The 18,592-nt window shown below is 58.8% G+C and overlaps 2 protein-coding genes across 2 annotated transcripts in view; both read left to right on the top strand.

Annotated features, from left to right (window-relative positions):
* The first annotated feature begins 1,400 nt into the window (after nucleotides 1-1,400).
* LOC128831366 (zinc finger protein 773-like) lies at nucleotides 1,401-14,826 on the top strand. Its single transcript, XM_054017677.1, has 6 exons — nucleotides 1,401-1,412; nucleotides 2,472-2,598; nucleotides 3,676-3,809; nucleotides 4,180-4,306; nucleotides 4,574-4,672; nucleotides 12,166-14,826. The coding sequence occupies exons 1-6, from the start codon at nucleotides 1,401-1,403 to the stop codon at nucleotides 13,287-13,289; spliced, it is 1,623 nt and encodes a 540-aa protein (XP_053873652.1). The 3' UTR covers nucleotides 13,290-14,826.
* A 1,281-nt stretch (nucleotides 14,827-16,107) lies between these two features.
* Nucleotides 16,108-18,592, top strand: part of LOC128831365 (zinc finger protein 585A-like) — a 32,838-nt gene continuing 30,353 nt past the window's right edge. Inside the window, exon 1 of the mRNA XM_054017676.1 lies at nucleotides 16,108-18,290. Coding sequence (XP_053873651.1) covers nucleotides 18,140-18,290 — 151 coding nt within the window. The 5' untranslated portion in view covers nucleotides 16,108-18,139. The remainder of the gene's footprint in view (nucleotides 18,291-18,592) is intronic.

Below are 18,592 nucleotides of genomic sequence, written 5' to 3'. Positions count from 1 at the left end.
CACCCAGTCGAAAAGGGACCCTGGCGGCTCCGGTCAGCACCGCTGACTGGGCGGTTAAAAGTCCGGTCGGCAGGCTAATCCCTACCTATCCTGGCACCGCACTGCGCCCCAGAAGCGGCCAGCAGGTCCGGCTCCTAGGCGGGAGCCACCCAAGCTGAGCCTGCGCCCCTGCCCAGCCCTGAGCCCCCCCCAAATCCAGACTACCCTCCTGCACCCCAAAACCCCTCACCCCCGGCCCTCACCCCCCTTCACCTCAACCCCTGCTCCAGCCCACAGCCCCCTCCCACACCCTGAACCCCTCATCCCTGGCCCCAGCCCGGAGCCTGTGCCCTCACCCCCCTTCACCTCAACCCCTGCTCCAGCCCACAGCCCCCTCCCACACCCTGAACCCCTCACCCCCAGCCCCACCCCAGAGCCTGTGCCCTCACCCCCCTTCACCTCAACCCCTGCTCCAGCCCACAGCCCCCTCCCACACCCTGAACTCCTCATCCCTGGCCCCAGCCCAGAGCCTGTGCCCTCACCCCCCTTCACCTCAACCCCTGCTCCAGCCCACAGCCCCCTCCCACACCCTGAACCCCTCACCCCCGGCCCTCACCCCCTTCACCTCAACCCCTGCTCCAGCCCACAGCCCCCTCCCACACCCTGAACCCCTCACCCCTGGCCCCAGCCCGGAGCCCTCACCCCCCTGCAGCCTGCATCAACCTCTGCCCCAGCCCAGAGCCCCCTCCCACACCCCGACCCCCTGCCTCACCCCAAATCCCTCGGCCCCACCCCCCAGCCTGGGGCCTCGGGGAGGGGGCGGGGCTAGGCTGGTCGGTTTTGTGGGACTAGAAAGTTAGCAACCCTAGGCTGGGGGTGGCTGGAATCCGGAGGGGCGGGGGATGAGTTCTCTGTATTCCCCTAGCGCCAGGAGCCCAGTCCCGGCCTCGCCCCGCTGCGCCAGGCGCTGCACACCCCCCGGAGACGGTCCCTTTCCCCGGGGCTCCCGGAGGCGAGACTCCAGCTGGAGCCAGGCGGCCGGGGGGGGGGGTTAGGGGCGCTAGCCGGGGTCTCCCCTGGCACGGGGGATGCTGGGAGTTGTAGTTCTGCCCTTCCCACCGAGCCGGAACAAAGCCCCAGCGGCGAGCCCCGCTCCAGCTCCCGGCTCCGGAGCGCCCCCGGGCCGGTCCCGCCGCGCGCTGGATCCCAGGGGCCCAGCCCGTCCGCCGGGCCGACCGCTTCCCTTCCCGCCCAGAGCGGGGATCGGCCCCCGGCCCGCCGCCTCCCCCGGCCCGGCCCCTGCGCCCTCCCGTGCGCCCAGGGCGCGCCGCGCTGGTCCTGCGCAGCCGTTGGGGTCGCGTCGCGGCTGGGAGCGGAGCGCAGCGCAGCGCAGCGCAGCGGCCGGAGGCGGCGGGCGGGCCATGCCGGCGCAGGTAGGGCTGGGCCGGGGGCGTGGGGCTGGAGGGAGCCGAGCCCGGCCTGCGGGGAACGGGGGAGCACGGCGCTCTGTGCGCGCTCGGCCCCCTGCCCTGCCCGTGGATGGTCCCTGCCGTGGCAGGCGGCCCCGGCACCTCTCGCCCTGCCTCGGTGTGTCAGTCTCCAGCCCCGGGCGGTCACGCCGAGGCCGGGCGAGAATCGGGTCCCGGGCCTGACCTGGCTGCGTTGCTTGTCCTGCCCGGGAGCAGCTGGCAGGTTTGTTATTGTAGGGTAGCCTGGAAGCGCTGGGCCGGGGGAGCTGCAGCAGGTGTGACTATCGGGCCCCACCTTTGTCTGTAGGGTGAGGGTCTCCCCTGCCAGCCCAGCCTGACGGGGTCTCCCTGGGAGGGGAGCGAGGAGCCGCCTGAGAAAGTCTCACAGCCAGGGGCCTTCTGCAACCACAAGGCAAAACACAAAGGGCAGAGGCTGGTGCCAGGGGGTGGGACCCCACTGCACAACTCAGGGCAGCCCCAGAACTGCTGGGCTGCATCTGGGATCCTGCATGGCCAGACACACAGAGGGAGGGGAGCCAGACCCGCTAACAGACGAGCAGGATCTCCGGAGATACGCACCTGCGCCCCTGGGGGGGGCGGGGCGGCGTGTCTGCAGCAGCAGTAACACGTGTTTTGTCTGGAAGGAGCCCTGAGGTGCTCCTCGTGCATCAGTGTGAATCCAGGGGACCCACATCCTGTCCCCCCCTCCTGGGTTGGCCCCAGCCCCTGGGAATTCCATCCATTGTGGCACGGAGCCAGGACTAGGGGCTCGTTAGCCGGACTAGCCTTGTGTGAAAGAGGCTAATATAATGCGCCCTCCCCCCCCCCCCCCCCCCCCAGCTCTGACGTCCCTGGGAGCTTGGCCTGACTCGGGCACCAGGCTGGGATAATCGTTCTTCTAGCACAAGCTGTCAGTCGTGAGAGGTTAGAGAACCACCTGGGGAGCCTGTGTGTCTCTAACCCCTGCCTCTGGCTGGCTGGACTGGAGCCGACGGTGCTGAGTGGGCCACGGTTGCATTTCAGGCCCCAGTGACGTTCGAGGACGTGGCGGTCTATTTCTCCCCGGCGGAGTGGGCGGCGTTAGCGGAATGGCAGAGGGAGCTGTACCGGGACGTGATGATGGAGAATTACGAGCTGGTGGCATCTTTGGGTGAGGATCCCTTTATTGGCAGGAGCAGCAGCGTCTTGGACATGCCAAGGCTGGCTTTAGGGGGATCTCCCATTCCCATGGGACTCTGGCACTGACGTATGTGTAGAATGCCTGGCGGGTGGCTGAACATCGGAGACGTCCCACCTGACGAGGGCGCTGCAGTGCTGTACTCCGTGGCGGGACGTGTTCTGGGCCCAGTGCGCTGGTGTGCCTGGGCAGTTCATCCATCACTTTCAGCCCCCTATTTGTTGGTGCCATCCCAGCAGGGGTATGCCGATAGCCGGGGGGTGCCTCCTAATGGAGGGCATGTCCCCCCACCCTCTGCCATTAGAGTGCATAGCCTGGCTGTCGGTGCTTAATGTGTAATGAAAGACCGGTTGGAGCTGAGCCCCAGCACAAATTAAGCACTGTCTGGGCGGTCGGAGAGCGGCCGGGCGACTGCGGGGTGGCTGCTGGCCAAACGCCCAGCTCTGAAGGCAGCGCTGTCGCCAGCAGCAGCGCAGAAGGGAAGGTGGTATGGTGTGCAATATTGCCACCCTTCTGCGCGGCCGCTGGCAGGGGCGCTGCCTTCAGAGCTGGGCGTTCGGAGAGAGGCGGCTGCTGCCCGGGAGCCCAAAGGTGCCAGGGCTATGAACTGCCAACTGGAGGTGCTGGGGCACGGCGTGCTGTCCCGTTGGACCCAGCTCCTGGACTCTCGGGATTAGCTTGTGAGAACTGTTCAGTGATCCAGGTCCCTGTGACCTCTCCGCTGGGTTACTGCCAAGCTGCCTTCACGCAGTTCCCAGGGGCTTGAGCTGGTGAAGGATGCCGTAGCAGCAGCCGTGGGCACGTACCCTGTGCCCTGCACCAGCTGCCTGTTCACTCCCAAGTGCAATCCAAGGGGCTGGGTGCTGGCTGTGGGCGCTAGATGGCCCGGGACCCAGCTGTCTGAAAGGCAGCCAGTATCCTATCACGGGAACTACCAGCTGGGGCAGCTCGCAAGAGAAATTCCCGTTGCAGACAATGGCTGGCGCAGTGCGTGTTGGCAAGGCCCTTGCAACTGCAGGACACAGCACGTGTTCTCTTGCCCATGAACAGGCTCCGTGGGCCCCAAGCCCAAGGCATCGGCTAGAAAAGCAAAGCGAGAGAAGGCGCCGTATGTCTGGGACCATCAGTACTCGAGAGCGAAAGTCCTGATGCTTCCAGCACAGGGGAACGACACCCCAAACGAGGTGAGACCCGCTCCGGTAAGGAGAGCGAAGTGCTGGACGCTCAGGCTCTGGGCAAGAGGGGACCAAGGGAAAGGCCCCGGGCTGGCCAAGGGGTGGGGCACCAGCACAGTGCCAGCTAGGTTTTAGGCCTCTGGGTAGCAGAAAACCTTTTTTAACACCAGCCGGCAGCCTAATGCCCCTGTCAGTGCCTGGGGCTTCCTGGCTCTGAGGGGCTTCCCTGATTTCTGCTTTAGGAGCATCGTTAATTGCTGGTTCATAAGCACGTAAGACGGCTCAGGGCCTTTCCCGTCCAGGCGGCCGGCTGCCGTGCCACGGGGGGTGAGGGCAGAGGGTCCCTGGGGCGTGGCTCAGCAGGGCTGTTCTGTTGCAGGAGCCGGTGAGCTTCGAGGAGGTGGCGGTCTATCTCACCACCGAGGAGTGGAAGGAGCTGAAGGACTGGCAGCGGGAGCTGTATCAGGACGTGATGAAGGAGAATTACGAGCTGGTCACCTCTGTGGGTAAAGAGCCCTTTATTGGGGCAGTGGCGCTGTCTGCTACCCAGGGCTGGCTTCGTAGCCTGTGCTCCTGGAACATGGGCAGAACGTGCCCCGATTAGTCTTCATTTCGCAGTGAGACTCGGTGGCTTCCTAAGGCAGGTGTGTCATAAACACACCAGCCCAGACAGAAGCCAGCCAGCGTGTGCGTTCGACTCCCGTCGGGGCGCTGGCTAGCTAAGCCATTTGACAGGCTTTTGACAGGCCATCCATTTGTCTTCCATCGAACAGGAGACACCGTGGAGAAACCGGAGATTGTCTCTAGGCTGGAGCGCGGGGAAGAGCCGTACGACCCCGGAGAGACACGTGTTCCTGGTCCCCACGGCGTGGGTGAGTGGGGCCAGCAAAGCTCCTGGAGTCGGGGTCCCTGTGCCAGCTCCTGGCACACGGCACTTTGTTGTGCTGGCCACAGTGGTGCCCAGTTCAGGAACGTTTCCGGCCCTGCTAGTGCGGTGCCTGGCGTGTCAGGACTGAGATCCCTACTTTGAACTTTAGGGTACAAATGTAGGGGCCTGCATAAAAACTTCTAAGCTTAATTACCAGCTTAGCTCTGGTTCGGCTGCCACCATTTTCAATGGATTCCCTCCCTGGGAAACCTTGAAAAACCTTCACCAAATCCCTGGTGAAAACAAATCCAACCCCTTGGATTTAAAACAAGGGGAAATTAACCATTCCCCTCCTTCCTCCCACCAACTCCTGGTGAATCAAGATCCGAAACCCCTTTGGATCTAAAACAAGGAAAAAATCAATCAGGTTCTTAAAAAGAAGGTTTTTAATTAAAGAAAAAGGTAAAAATCATCTCTGTAAAATCAGTATGGAAATCAACCTTACAGGGTAATCAAACTTAAAGAGCTCAGAGGACTCCCCTCTAGTCTCAGGTTCAAAGTACAGCAAACAAAGAGAAACACTCTAGTAAAAGGTACATTTACAAGTTGAGAAAACAAAGGAAAACTAACACGCCTTGCCTGGCTATTTACTTACAAGTTTGAAATAGGAGAGGCTTGTTTAGAAAGATGTGGAGAACCTGGATTGATGTCTGGTCCCTCTCATTCCCGGAGAACGAACACACTCCCAAACAAAGAACACAAACAAAAGCCTTCCCCCCCCAAGATTTGAAAGTATCTTGTCCCCTTATTGGTCCTTTAGGTCAGATGCCAGCCAGGTTACCTGAGCTTCTTAACCCTTTACAGGGAAAAGGATTTTGGAGTCTCTGGCCAGGAGGGATTTATAGTACTGTACACAGGACAGCTATTACCCTTCCCTTTATAGTTATGACACGCCCCCCAAATCACAGATAGTGTTGGATGTTCGGTTCCACACTGGCTGTGATTTCTTCCTGGAGTTCTAGGAGAAAACAGAGTTAATAAGACACATGTACCTTTAGACATACTACTGATTATATAAAAACTAACAATATGTTTCATTCCAAAAACAATTGTTAACCAGTTAACTCTGGGAAACTTTCCCGGGAGAGTGCATCAGCCACTTTGTTAGAAGCTCCCGAAATGTGTTGTATTTCAAAATCAAAATCTTGGAGAGCTAAACTCCACCGAAGAAGTTTTTTGTTATTTCCCTTGGCGGTATGAAGCCACTGTAGCGCAGCATGGTCTGTTTGTAGTTGGAAACGCCGTCCCCAAACATATGGGCGTAGCTTTTCCAGCGCGTACACAATGGCATAGCATTCCTTTTCGCTGATTGACCAATGGCTTTCCCTCTCAGACAGTTTCTTACTGAGAAATACGACAGGATGGAATTCTTGATCCGGTCCTTCCTGCATTAAAACTGCTCCCACGCCTCGCTCGGACGCATCTGTGGTTACTTGGAACGGTTTGTCAAAGTCTGGGGCCCTTAGCACAGGGTCAGACATGAGTGTTGCCTTAAGCTGGTTAAAGGCCTTTTGACACTCATCAGTCCACTGAACTGCATTTGGCTGTTTCTTTCTGGTTAGGTCTGTCAGCGGGGCGGCGATTTGGCTGTAGTGGGGTACAAATCGCCTATAATATCCAGCCAAGCCTAAGAAGGATTGGACCTGTTTCTTAGACTTTGGAACCGGCCACTTTTGGATAGCATCCACTTTGGCCTGTATGGGATTTATAGTTCCTTGACCCACCTGGTGCCCCAGGTAAGTCACTCTGTTTTGGCCTATTTGACACTTTTTAGCCTTAACAGTTAGCCCTGCCTGCTGGATGCGCTCGAAAACTTTTTCCAGGTGCTCCATGTGCTCTACCCATGAATCAGAAAAAATGGCCACATCATCGAGGTAGGCAACTGCAGATTCTCCCAATCCCGCTAGGAGACCATCTACAAGTCTTTGGAAGGTGGCGGGTGCATTTCGCAACCCGAAAGGGAGTACATTGAATTCATACACCCCTGCCTGGGTGACGAAGGCTGACCTTTCCTTAGCGGGTTCATCTAGTGGTACTTGCCAGTACCCCTTGGTTAAGTCTAAAGTAGAGATGAATTGGGCATGTCCCAATTTCTCCAATAGCTCATCTGTGCGTGGCATTGGATAGTTGTCAGGACGAGTTACAGCATTTAGCTTACGGTAGTCCACGCAAAAGCGTATTTCCCCATCTGGTTTGGGAACTAGAACCACTGGAGATGCCCATGCACTCTTAGAGGGGCGGATTATACCCATCTGTAGCATGTCCTGGATCTCCCTTTGTATAGCAGTTTTGGCATGAGGTGACTCCTGGTAGGGTGGGGTTCTAATAGGGTGAGCATTACCTGTGTCAATGGAGTGGTATGCCCGTTCGGTCCATCCTGGAGTGGCTGAGAAAATTGGTGCAAAGCTTGTGCACAGCTCCTTGATCTGCTGTCGCTGCAGACGTCCAAGGGTCATGGAGAGGTTCACCTCTTCCACGCCACCATCCTTTTTTCCTTCGTAGTAGACACCTTCAGGCCACTCCGCGTCATCTGTTTCCTGGGCTGTAAACTGGCAAACGTTTAATTCTCTGGAATAAAAGGGCTTAAGAGAATTAACATGGTATACTTTAGGCTTTATGTTGGAGGTGGGGGAGGCTATGAGATAGTTAACAGCTCCTAGGCGCTCCTGGACCGTGAATGGTCCTTCCCACGATGCTTCCATTTTATGGGCCTGGATTGCCTTTAAGACCATGACTTGGTCTCCTACTTTGAAGGACCGTTCTCTGGAATGTTTATCATACCAGGCCTTTTGCTCTTCCTGAGCATCCTTTAGGTTTTCTTTAGCAAGGGCCAAAGAATGTCGGAGGGTGTTTTGTAGGTTGCTTACAAAGTCTAGAATGTTTGTTCCTGGAGAAGGCGTAAACCCCTCCCATTGCTGCTTCACCAACTGTAATGGCCCCTTAACCTCACGGCCATACACAAGTTCAAATGGTGAAAACCCTAAACTGGGATGTGGTACAGCCCTGTAGGCAAAAAGCAACTGCTGCAACACGAGGTCCCAATCATTGGAGTGTTCATTTACAAATTTACGTATCATGGCCCCCAAAGTTCCATTAAACCTCTCCACCAGGCCATTGGTTTCATGGTGGTAAGGGGTGGCAACCAAGTGATTCACCCCATGAGCTTCCCACAGGTTTTCCATGGTTCCTGCCAGGAAGTTAGTTCCCGAATCTGTAAGGATGTCGGAGGGCCAACCTACCCTGGCAAAAATGTCTGTTAATGCCTGGCACACACTTTTAGCCCTGGTGTTGCTTAAGGGTACTGCTTCCGGCCATCGGGTAGCAAAATCCATGAAAGTCAGTACGTACTGCTTTCCTCTGGGTGTCTTCTTTGGGAAAGGACCCAGAATATCCACAGCTACGCGCTGAAATGGGACCTCAATTATGGGTAGTGGCTGGAGAGGGGCTTTAACCTGGTCTTGGGGTTTTCCCACTCGTTGGCACACCTCACAAGACCGGACATAATTAGCAACGTCCTTGCCCATTCCCTCCCAGTGGAAGGACTTCCCCAACCGGTCCTTGGTTCTGTTCACCCCAGAATGGCCACTGGGATGATCATGGGCTAAGCTCAAGAGCTTTACCCGATACTTAGTGGGAACTACCAACTGTCTTTGAGGATGCCAGTCTTCCTGGTGCCCACCAGAAAGAGTCTCCTTGTATAAAAGTCCTTGTTCTACAACAAACCGGGATCGGTTAGAAGAGCTGAGAGGCGGTGGGGTGCTCCGCGCCGCCGCCCAAGCTTTCTGAAGGCTGTCATCTGCTTCCTGCTCGGCCTGGAACTGTTCCCTTGATGCTGGAGACATCAGTTCCTCCTTGGACTGTGGACTGGGGCTTGGTCCCTCTGGAAGCGATGCAGGTGCTGGGGCTGTTTCCATTGACTGTGAACCGCTGTCCGCTGGTGCACTATGTGGTATCTCAGGCTCTGGCTGAGCCTCTTGGGTAGGCTTATCTGCTGCTTCTGCCAGTTCAGGCTCGCTGGTGCCCTCTGGCGTTGGAGTTGTAGACGGGTTTGCAAGCGCTGGACTCAGGGCTGGCAATGGTTCTGGTGCTGGTTGCGTTGCCAGTTCCGGTTCTGGGACTGGCTTTGGCTGGGTCTCTGGGATTGGATCCACTACGGCTGTTGCAGTCGTTGGCAGAGGATCCAGTTCCACCACCTTTGTCTGGGTCTCCGGTAACACAGACGGGGCCCTGGTGGACGGCTCAGGAACAGGGATGGGGGTGAAAGCTTGCTTAGCCTGGCTGCGGGTGACTATTCCCACCCTCTTGGCTACCTTCACATGGTTGGCCAAATCTTCCCCCAGCAGCATGGGAATGGGATAATTGTCATAGACTGCAAAAGTCCACATTCCTGACCAGCCCTTGTACTGGACATGCAACATGGCTGTAGGCAAGGTTACAGATTGTGACACGAAGGGTTGAATTGTCACTGTAGCCTCTGGGTTGATGAGTTTGGGGTCCACTAGGGATTGGTGGATAGTTGACACTTGAGCCCCAGTGTCCCTCCAAGCGGTAACCTTCCTTCCGCCCACTCTCAAGGTTTCCCTTCGCTCCGAGGGTATGAGAGAGGCATCTGGGTTTGGGGATCTTTGGTGTGATTGGGGTGTAATGAACTGTAATCGGTTGGGGTTCTTGGGGCAGTGAGCCTTTATATGTCCCAGTCCATTACATTTAAAACATCGCCCTGCTAAGGTATCACCGGGACGAGGTTGGTTGGTGGAGACTGGTGTGGTGGGGTGAGAAGGCGTCTGGGGTTTCCCTTGGGATGTGGGTGGGGCCTTGGGTTGTCCCCGGTGGTAAGGTTTTGTTTCGGCTTGCCCCTTCTGATATTCGCTCCAACTGCTACTAGTTTTTTTCTTTTCTGCCACCTCCACCCACTGGGCTCCAATCTCCCCCGCCTCAGTTACAGTTTTGGGCTTCCTATCTAGGATGTACCTTTCTATTTCCTCAGGAACACCCTCTAAAAACTGCTCCATTTTTACTAGGGAAAGCAGATCTTCCAGAGATTTAACATTTGCTCCTGATACCCAGGCATCACAATTTTTGTCAATGTGGTAGGCATGACGGGTAAATGACACATCCGGTTTCCACTTTAGGGCTCTGAACCGCCGACGGGCATGCTCGGGTGTTAGCCCCATTCTGAGTCTGGCCTTGTTTTTAAAAAGTTCATAACTGTTCATGTGTTCCTTAGGCATTTCAGCCGCCACCTCTGCTAAGGGTCCACTGAGCTGCGGCCTCAGCTCTACCATGTACTGGTCTGTAGCGATGCTGTATCCAAGGCAGGCCCTTTCAAAATTTTCTAAGAAGGCCTCAGTATCATCGCCTGCCTTGTAGGTGGGGAATCTTCTGGGATGGGAAGTGGTACCTGGAGGGGGGTTGTTAGCATTGGCTGGTGCATCCTGCTTAGCCTTTGCTACTTCCAGTTCATGCTTCCTTTCTTTTTCTCTCTCCTCCATCTCTTTTTCTTTCAGCTCCATCTCTTTTTCTTTCAGCTCCATCTCTCTCTTGTGGGCCTCCTCTTTGGCTTTTTCTTCTCTTTCTCTCTGCTCTGTCTCGAGTTTTGTTAATTGAAGCAGTCTCTGATGTTTTCTTTCATTTTCTTCTGCTTCTAGTTTGGCCAGTTCTATTTTGTTAGCTACTTCTTTGGTAGTCATTTTTCCTGTTTTCTTGTGCTGGGTAACCCCCTTTGCAGTTGACAAACTGGGAAGCTCTCAGCTCTGGCTGCTGCAGAGTTAACAGTAACTTTCTAACTAGCTACTCCCGAGGATGTAAAAAGAAAAAAAAAAAAACAATTCAGCTTGTAAATACCTTTTACCAGTCATTTGCTAATTGAACCCTTCTCTTAACAAAGGACCTGTAAAAAAAACTTAACACCTCTGCCTTCAGGCAAGGAGAGATAAGATATGCATCTATCTACTTCCAGCTCGGCTTTCCAAGCAGCTAGAAGGAAAAAAAAATCTCACTGGCTTTTGGGTTTAAAATGATCCCACCGCTATTCACCATGTCAGGACTGAGATCCCTACTTTGAACTTTAGGGTACAAATGTAGGGGCCTGCATAAAAACTTCTAAGCTTAATTACCAGCTTAGCTCTGGTTCGGCTGCCACCATTTTCAATGGATTCCCTCCCTGGGAAACCTTGAAAAACCTTCACCAAATCCCTGGTGAAAACAAATCCAACCCCTTGGATTTAAAACAAGGGGAAATTAACCATTCCCCTCCTTCCTCCCACCAACTCCTGGTGAATCAAGATCCGAAACCCCTTTGGATCTAAAACAAGGAAAAAATCAATCAGGTTCTTAAAAAGAAGGTTTTTAATTAAAGAAAAAGGTAAAAATCATCTCTGTAAAATCAGTATGGAAATCAACCTTACAGGGTAATCAAACTTAAAGAGCTCAGAGGACTCCCCTCTAGTCTCAGGTTCAAAGTACAGCAAACAAAGAGAAACACTCTAGTAAAAGGTACATTTACAAGTTGAGAAAACAAAGGAAAACTAACACGCCTTGCCTGGCTATTTACTTACAAGTTTGAAATAGGAGAGGCTTGTTTAGAAAGATGTGGAGAACCTGGATTGATGTCTGGTCCCTCTCATTCCCGGAGAACGAACACACTCCCAAACAAAGAACACAAACAAAAGCCTTCCCCCCCCAAGATTTGAAAGTATCTTGTCCCCTTATTGGTCCTTTAGGTCAGATGCCAGCCAGGTTACCTGAGCTTCTTAACCCTTTACAGGGAAAAGGATTTTGGAGTCTCTGGCCAGGAGGGATTTATAGTACTGTACACAGGACAGCTATTACCCTTCCCTTTATAGTTATGACAGGGTCCCTGTGCCAGCTCCTGGCACACGGCACTTTGTTGTGCTGGCCACAGTGGTGCCCAGTTCAGGAACGTTTCCGGCCCTGCTAGTGCGGTGCCTGGCGCTGAGGAGGGCACGGGCCTGAGCTCCAAGCAGCGGGTCAGTCAGTGCGTTTGTCATTGCCGGAGCAGACTCCATGAGGTCCCTCCGTCCCCTCCCGCCAGTGCCAGCAGGGGGGACCGGTCCTGTGGGATGCGCAGACAGAATCGGGAGGAGTTTCCCTCTCCCTTCTGACAGTGTCACGCTGTGAGAGCATCACGGCAAGGCGGGCAGAGGCTGGAGCTAGTCTGGCTAGCAGCGACCCAACAGGACCTTCCCTTGGTAGAGAGCGGGTGTGGGTGAGATGCGCCTGAGGGCAGGGACGTCACATGCAGGGAGGACCTGGGGGCAGGCTCTGAGCTGGCAGAGCTGTAAACAGGGACTGGTCCCGGGGGAGTTTCCACCTGAGTTTGCCCCACAGAGAGTCCCCGGGGCCCGTAGCTGTGCCCCCAGGACTCCCCGACTCCCCAGCACACGGAATAACGCCTGGACGCTCCTCTCCCAGCAGGTGGTGGGACCCGGGGGGCTGATGAGGAGGGGACGCGTCACGAGGAAGAGCCGGCAGGACTGGGCCCGAGCGAGATGCTAACGGGGAGAGACGCAGCGAGAGTTTCCCTGGGCTCGGCCAGGACCGGAGCCAGTGCCAGTCGGAGTCAGCGCAAAGGGCGCCCGGGCCAGGGGAGGCCTGTGGGGAACGGACACGATGAACCCCTGTGGGGCAAGAGGCGGGTCAGGGACTCCCCAGCCAGCGCTGAGCTCCAGAGCAACGGGGCCCCAGAGAGACCCTGCCCAGCGCCTGAGAACCTGGGGGGCAGCGTGGGGACGGGAGCCGTGCCTGTAACCCCCATTGCAGAGGGGCCGTGTGGGGGGAGCATTGGGCAGGGCGGGAAGCCAACAGAGGAGCATGCTGCCCCTGGGGGCGGGGGGCCCTACAAGTGTGGAGAGTGTGGGCAGGGCTTTGGCAGCCAGGCCTCCCTGGCCAAGCACCGGCGGCAGCACGCTGGGGTGGGCGCCTTTCCCTGCAGCCAGTGTGGCAAAGCCTTCAGCAACAAGGGCAACCTCCTGCGGCACCTGAAGCTACACAGCGGGGAGAAGCCGCACGGCTGCGCGGAGTGCGGGCGGCGCTTCCGCACCAAGCAGACCTTCCTGTCGCACCAGCGCGTGCACACTGGGGAGAAGCCCTTCGCCTGCCGCCAGTGCGGGCGGAGCTTCACGCGCAAGGAGAACCTCGTGCGCCACCAGGAGACCCACGTGCACAAAGAGCCCCACACTTGTCCCGAGTGCGGCAAGAGCTTCCTGCATGAGGGCTCGCTGCTCCTGCACCGCCGCGCCCACTCCGGGGCCCGGCCCTTCCCCTGCGCCCACTGCGGCAAGAGCTTCAACTGGAAGACGAACCTGACCACCCACCTGCGCAGCCACGCTGGGGAGCAGCCCTCCGCCTGCCACCAGTGCGGCCAGCGGTTCGGCAACCGCGGAGACCTGCTGCGGCACCAGAGGGCCCACGCGGGCGGCGGGCTGCTGACCGGCTACGGCAATGGGGAGACCTTCAGCGAGTTCCTCCAGATCCACGAGATGCTGATCTCCCGCACGCACGCCCGCAAGCCCCTGGGTGCCCTCACCAAGTACAAATGAAAGCTGGCTGCAGGGCTGGGGCGGCTCGGGCAGCGCGGGAGCAGGGGAGGACGCCCAGCCCTGTCTCCCAGCACGTGGCAGGATAGATGACCCTGGCAATGCAGGTACGCCAGCGGGGCTACAGCCCGGCCGGGAGCACGACCCTGGTGGGGGGAGCACGACCCTGGTGCGGGGAGTGCTCTGGAGCTCCTCGGTGCAAGCTCCTCCCCCAGGATTTTTCCTTTGGCTGTTTATTGGTTCCCATCCAGTTAGTTCCGGCTGCTGCTGCCGGATGGAGGGTGACAGCTGCCCCCTGGGGTGCACTGGTCCCATTGTTTAGGCCGCTGACTCCTAGCCATGAAGTCCTGCGGCACGTTCCCAGTGCTGCTCTCTGAGCTCTCATGTCGCCGACCCTGGCAGGAGAGGCTGCTGGACATGCCCCGATAGCCAGTACCTAGCAGAGAAGAGCGGGGCCTAGGAGAAATCTTCCGGCGGAGCCCCAGGTGGCACGCAGGCTCCGGGGGTCCTGAGGGGCAGATCTCGCTGCAGCAAGGCCCACGTCAGGGAGAGAAGGCAGCATTGCTGAGGAGGTGCAGATGGCAGCTTGCTGTACTCCAGCCCACGACTGCTGGCTCTAGGCTGGGGTTTCAGGGGAGTGCAGGCGACAGCAGGCTGGGTTAGCCCGAGAGAACCCCAGGGTCTGTCCGGAGTCGCAGTACAGGGGCTGCCCAGAGCAGCCTGGCTCGCTGGTAAAGGGCCTGTAGCCGACCTGGCGAAAGCCTGGCTAGGGGCACCATTGACCAGTCTCCGTTCTCCGGTCTCGTTAACCAGCCAGGACCGACTCGCCGGTGGGTGCTTGTGAATCCCAGCTGCCCGCCAGCGTGTCCTAGCCGCAGTGCCAGCCTTGCCCGTCCAGCCTCCGGTCACGCCCTTCTGACGACCCTCTTGCCTTGTAACAACCATAGACATGCAGGGCTGGACAGGACCTCGGGAGGTGACCAAGTCCAGAGCCCGGCTGAGGCAGGACCACGAAAGCCCAGCCCAGCCCTGACAGGTGTTCATCCAGCGGGTTCTTGAAAACCTCCATGACCTCCCTTGGGGCCTGTCCCAGAGCTTCGCTGCCCGGACAGTTTCTGCTACTAGCGACCGAAATCACCCTCGTCCCCCACTTCAGTTTGAAGCTGGCTTTAGCTGCAGCTCTCAGCCTGGCCAGAGCCTGAGCCAGTGCTGGGTCCCCTCTGAAATCTGGGAACGCCGCGTTTCGCAGGGTCGAGCCGTGTCCCCCCGGGCGGCTTTGGCGGCGCCAATGATGCTGCAGTTCGAGTGGGCGAGGAGGGACGGGCGAGGCGAGTTAGCAGCACCAACGGGGTCCTGCTTAAAGAACATTTTCTTTACTAAGACTGTAACTCACCAGCTCAGGTGAGAAATGTGCCACCTTCACGCAGGAAGGGAAGGGCTGGCTGACGAAGCAGCGTATGCACTGAAACTCGGCGCGGTACATAAATACACTCTCCCGCTGTCAGACCCAGTGTCCAATAAACCCGTCCAGTTCTCGCTCGCTGGGCTCCGGCGCAGCATGTCTGTGAAATCGTGGAGTCCCCGGGGTGTAGGAGAACCTGGTGCAGCACCGGCTTTTCTGGGATCTTCACCTCCCATGCATGTGCCGGGGGCCAAGGGTCAATCAGATTTTCTCCCTTGTTTGTGCTGTATTTCTGTAGGGCCGGGCCATGCCCTACCCAGCTCCACCCTTCCCCTCCTGAGCCCTACCCAGGCCTCTGCATGCATCCGGTGTGTGACCCACCCGGCGGGGAGCTCTGCACCCCTCTGCTGTCCTGGGGTAATGGTACAGAATCACCCAAAGCGGCTTTCTGCCCGCGCTGAGCAGGGACTCAGGGACTCGGCCTTCGAAGGAAGTGAAGCTGGCAATGCAGAGGTGCGATGCCTGCCCAGTAACCCGGGCTCCCCGGCTGCCCAAGCCTTTATTCCCCGGCCCCGTTACATGGGCAGGGCTGGGCGAGAGAGAGCCGGGGTCTGTCCCCCTGAGCCCTGCAGGGCCAGTGGTGCCTGGGTGTAGGGGCGGGTCTGTCCCCGGGGAGCCCTGCGGGAATGGGTCAGCTAAGGGAGGGGGCCCTGGGGAGCCCCGTCAGTGTCGGGCCGAGCTGGCTAAGGGAGGGGGCCCTGCGGGGCTAGCTTGGCTAAGGGAAGGGGAGCCGAGGTTTGTCCCAGGCAGCCCTGCAGGGCCGGCCTGGCTAAAGGAGGGGGGCCCCCAGGAGCCCTGTGGGGCCAGGCTGGCTAAGGGAGGGGGGCCCTGGGAAGCCCTGTTGGACTGGGTCAGCTAAGGGAGGGGAGCCGGGGTCCGTTCCGGGGAGCCCCGTGGGACTGGACCGGCTAAGGGAGGGGGGCCCTGGGGAGCCCCGTGGGACCGGACCGGCTAAGGGAGGGACCCCGGGGTCTGCGCCCCCGCCGCAGGTTCGGTGCCCGAGGTCCCCGGCCAGGGCCGAGTTTGGGGACCTTGGGCCGGGCCGGGGCAGAGCCGAGCCCCGCTGGGGCCGGGTGGAGGGAACCGGCTCGTGGGTAGCGAGCCCCGGGCTGCTCCTCCCCGGCGCTGGGCCGGGCTGTGTGAGCGGCTCCTCCCCCGTCCCCGCCCGCCTCCTTCCGGCCCCGGCCCCGGCCCAGCCCGGCGGAGGAAGCGCAGCGGCGCCGGGAGGCTCCGCGGGAGCCGAGCAGCGCCGAGCCCCGGGCCGCGCAGGGGGCATGGCCGCTGGGAGCGCTGCGCAGGTAGGGGCGGGCGGCTCGGCTGGGGGCTGCGGGGGCCGGGGCAGGGGCCAGGGGCCGTTAGATCATCTAGTCTGAGCTCGGTGCATCCCCTAGAAACATCCCGGTGCCCCCGGGGGCAGGGCCAGGCTCCTGCCCTGTGCATGGGGCTGCCCTCAGCATCCTTTGCCAGTGCCTGGGGCAGGGGCCGGTCCCTGGGAGCCGGGCAGCCCTGCTCTCTGCCGGGTGGGCTCAGCGGGACTCCCGGAAATCACCCCTCCCGCCCGCTGCCAGCCCCACGCAGGCTGGGCCAGGCCCGGGAGCTGCTGGAGGGGCAGGAAACGGTGCTGCAGACACGGCCCTGGCACAGCGCGGTCCCGGCGCTCTGCCAGCGTAGCCCCAGTGCCTGGGCTGCAGCCACAGAAGGGGCCGGACCATCAGGGCAGGACCGTGCCCAGCCCCGGTGCTGGACAGTCTTCCGTCCCCCGGGGGCGGGATGCTGGGCACAGCTGGGGCGCGGGGGTGGCTTTTTCACACCCTGACCGAGGTAGCCATGTCAACCTGCCTTTTAAGGGTAGACCAGGCCTGTGGGTGCCCAGGTGCCGGAGTCCCCCCGTCTCCAGGGTCGGGGAGCTCTCTGACATCCAGCCCTGCTCCCAGAACTCCTTGGACCTGGGGGCTGATGGGGCATTGTGCTAAACGAATCGTAACGAATAACGAAGTGATCCCACTGGCCGAGTTCGAAACCTCCTGAGTTCTGGGGGCTCTGCCTCTTCCTGGGGACCTGCGAATGTTTTAAAACCGGTTTGTTGTGGCCTCTGTGTCTTTATGATGCACAAAGAATTTTGTACGTTATCGTTCTGCTTGTTTTTCTGTTGGAACGAGGGGCTGGTCTCCCTGGGGGTCTCTGGCTGACCGGAGAGCGTCCAGACTGACTGCCCGAGTGGGGAGCGCTGAGCCTTGGGGTGAGCGTAGGGTAATAAACCAGACCGACCTGCTAGATCGGGCATTAGAGGTGCCCTGCGAGCGAAGCCCGGCTAAGAAGGGGGCAGTGGCTATTTAAAACACAGTGGAGTCTGTTTTTGTGGTGCCGGCACCTGTTTAACTCCAGTGCCCAAGGAGGACTTGCGAGAAAAGCTCTCTGAGCTAAAGTTTGGCTCAGTGCCACCTGCCCTTCCAGGAGAGGCTGAGAAGCTCATGCCACGTTTCTCAGTCCGCCCAAAGATCAGGGAAGAGGAGACTTGATATTCCTGACGTAGCTGTAAGGTAAAAAACAAGCAGACCCCTGACCCCTTCCTGTTCTGTTCTAGTCTCTCTGCCCTTTATGCATCATGAGAAAGGGCAGAAGTCCAATTTTTTCCGCTTTGCAGATTTGCACCTTTAAGTTTAGCCCGAGTGAGCCTGCTGCGAACTCTCTCCCCTGGGATCTCTCCCTCCCCTGCAGCTGCATGTTCTCATCTAGACACCGGCCGGGCGGGTCTGCGTGCCGGCCGGGCGGGTCTGCGTACCGGCTGGGTTGATCAGGGGCTACTCTCAGCCAGGCACAGACCAGGGCTGGACGCGGTAATTGGCAGTATTACGGTGACGCTCTAATGGCCCTAGATCAGCGTCCCATTGTGGTGGGCTCTGGATATACCCAGAGTCAGAGACAGCCCCTGCCCCAAGGTGCTTATAGGCAAATCTAAATAACCCAGACAAAGGTAGGGAGGAGGTAAGAGTTAACCTCCCATTTGGCCACTGGAGATACTAAGTGACGTACCCAGGGTCACACGAGGAGTCTGTGGCAGAACCAGGCACCACCCCAGGTCCCCTGAGCGCCAGCCCACCCTGTGCCCACCAGGCCAGCCTTCCTGAGCAGTTGCCCCACCCCTCATAGGACAAGCTCAGGACACCCCCAGGCTTGAAGCCACATGGGGCTGGTTCGCAGAAGATCAGAGATAGAACCTGTCTTGGGGAAGATAAAGGGAGGTGACTCAAACGGCCGTGGGGCCCTAGGCTGGGGGCGGTGAGTGGGGCAGCTTGGAGGACGTGACCATGTACGGTGCCCACAGACTCCCCTCCCGCCTGCCCCCATTGAGGATGGTGGATAAAGATGCCACTGAATCCGTAGGTCCCGAATGGGGACTCTTCTTGTGTTTCAGGCCCTGGTGTCATTCGAGGACGTGGCAGTCTATTTCTCCCCGGAGGAGTGGGCGGCGTTAGCCGAATGGCAGCGGGAGCTGTACCGGGACGTGATGATGGAGAATTACGAGCTCATCGCCTCGCTGGGTGAGGATCAGGCCCTGTTAGAGTCTGTGAAAGGCCCTGGCCGGTGCCAGAGTGGGATGAAATCCACCCCGAGGGAGACCCTCTAGCCAGTCTCAGCCCGCGCCTCTCGGGCAGTGAGTGAGCTCTGTGCATGGTCCAGGCACGGCCCAGCCCCACGCCAGTCCTTTTCAAGGGAATGTTGAAATCCTGCAGGGCACCCACACGTCCCTTCAGACATGCCTGGGAAACGGGCTGAACCGCTCTGTCCCCTCCACCGGGCCCAGGGGCTGCTGGTACCTCCCATCCCTCGGCAGCTGCCTCTC

The sequence above is a fragment of the Malaclemys terrapin genome, chromosome 2 (genome assembly GCF_027887155.1).
Source record: "Malaclemys terrapin pileata isolate rMalTer1 chromosome 2, rMalTer1.hap1, whole genome shotgun sequence".
Classification (NCBI taxonomy): domain Eukaryota; kingdom Metazoa; phylum Chordata; order Testudines; family Emydidae; genus Malaclemys; species Malaclemys terrapin.
Note: the sequence above shows the minus strand (reverse complement) of the source record. Positions and strands in the feature narration are given on the sequence as shown.

Bases quoted from the DNA above. Each gene is read 5' to 3' on its own strand.
- LOC128831366 (XM_054017677.1), top strand. The intron at 4,307-4,573 runs GTAAAGAGCCCT...TCCATCGAACAG, and splicing joins CGAGCTGGTCACCTCTGTGG to GAGACACCGTGGAGAAACCG. The intron at 4,673-12,165 runs GTGAGTGGGGCC...CTCTCCCAGCAG, and splicing joins TCCTGGTCCCCACGGCGTGG to GTGGTGGGACCCGGGGGGCT.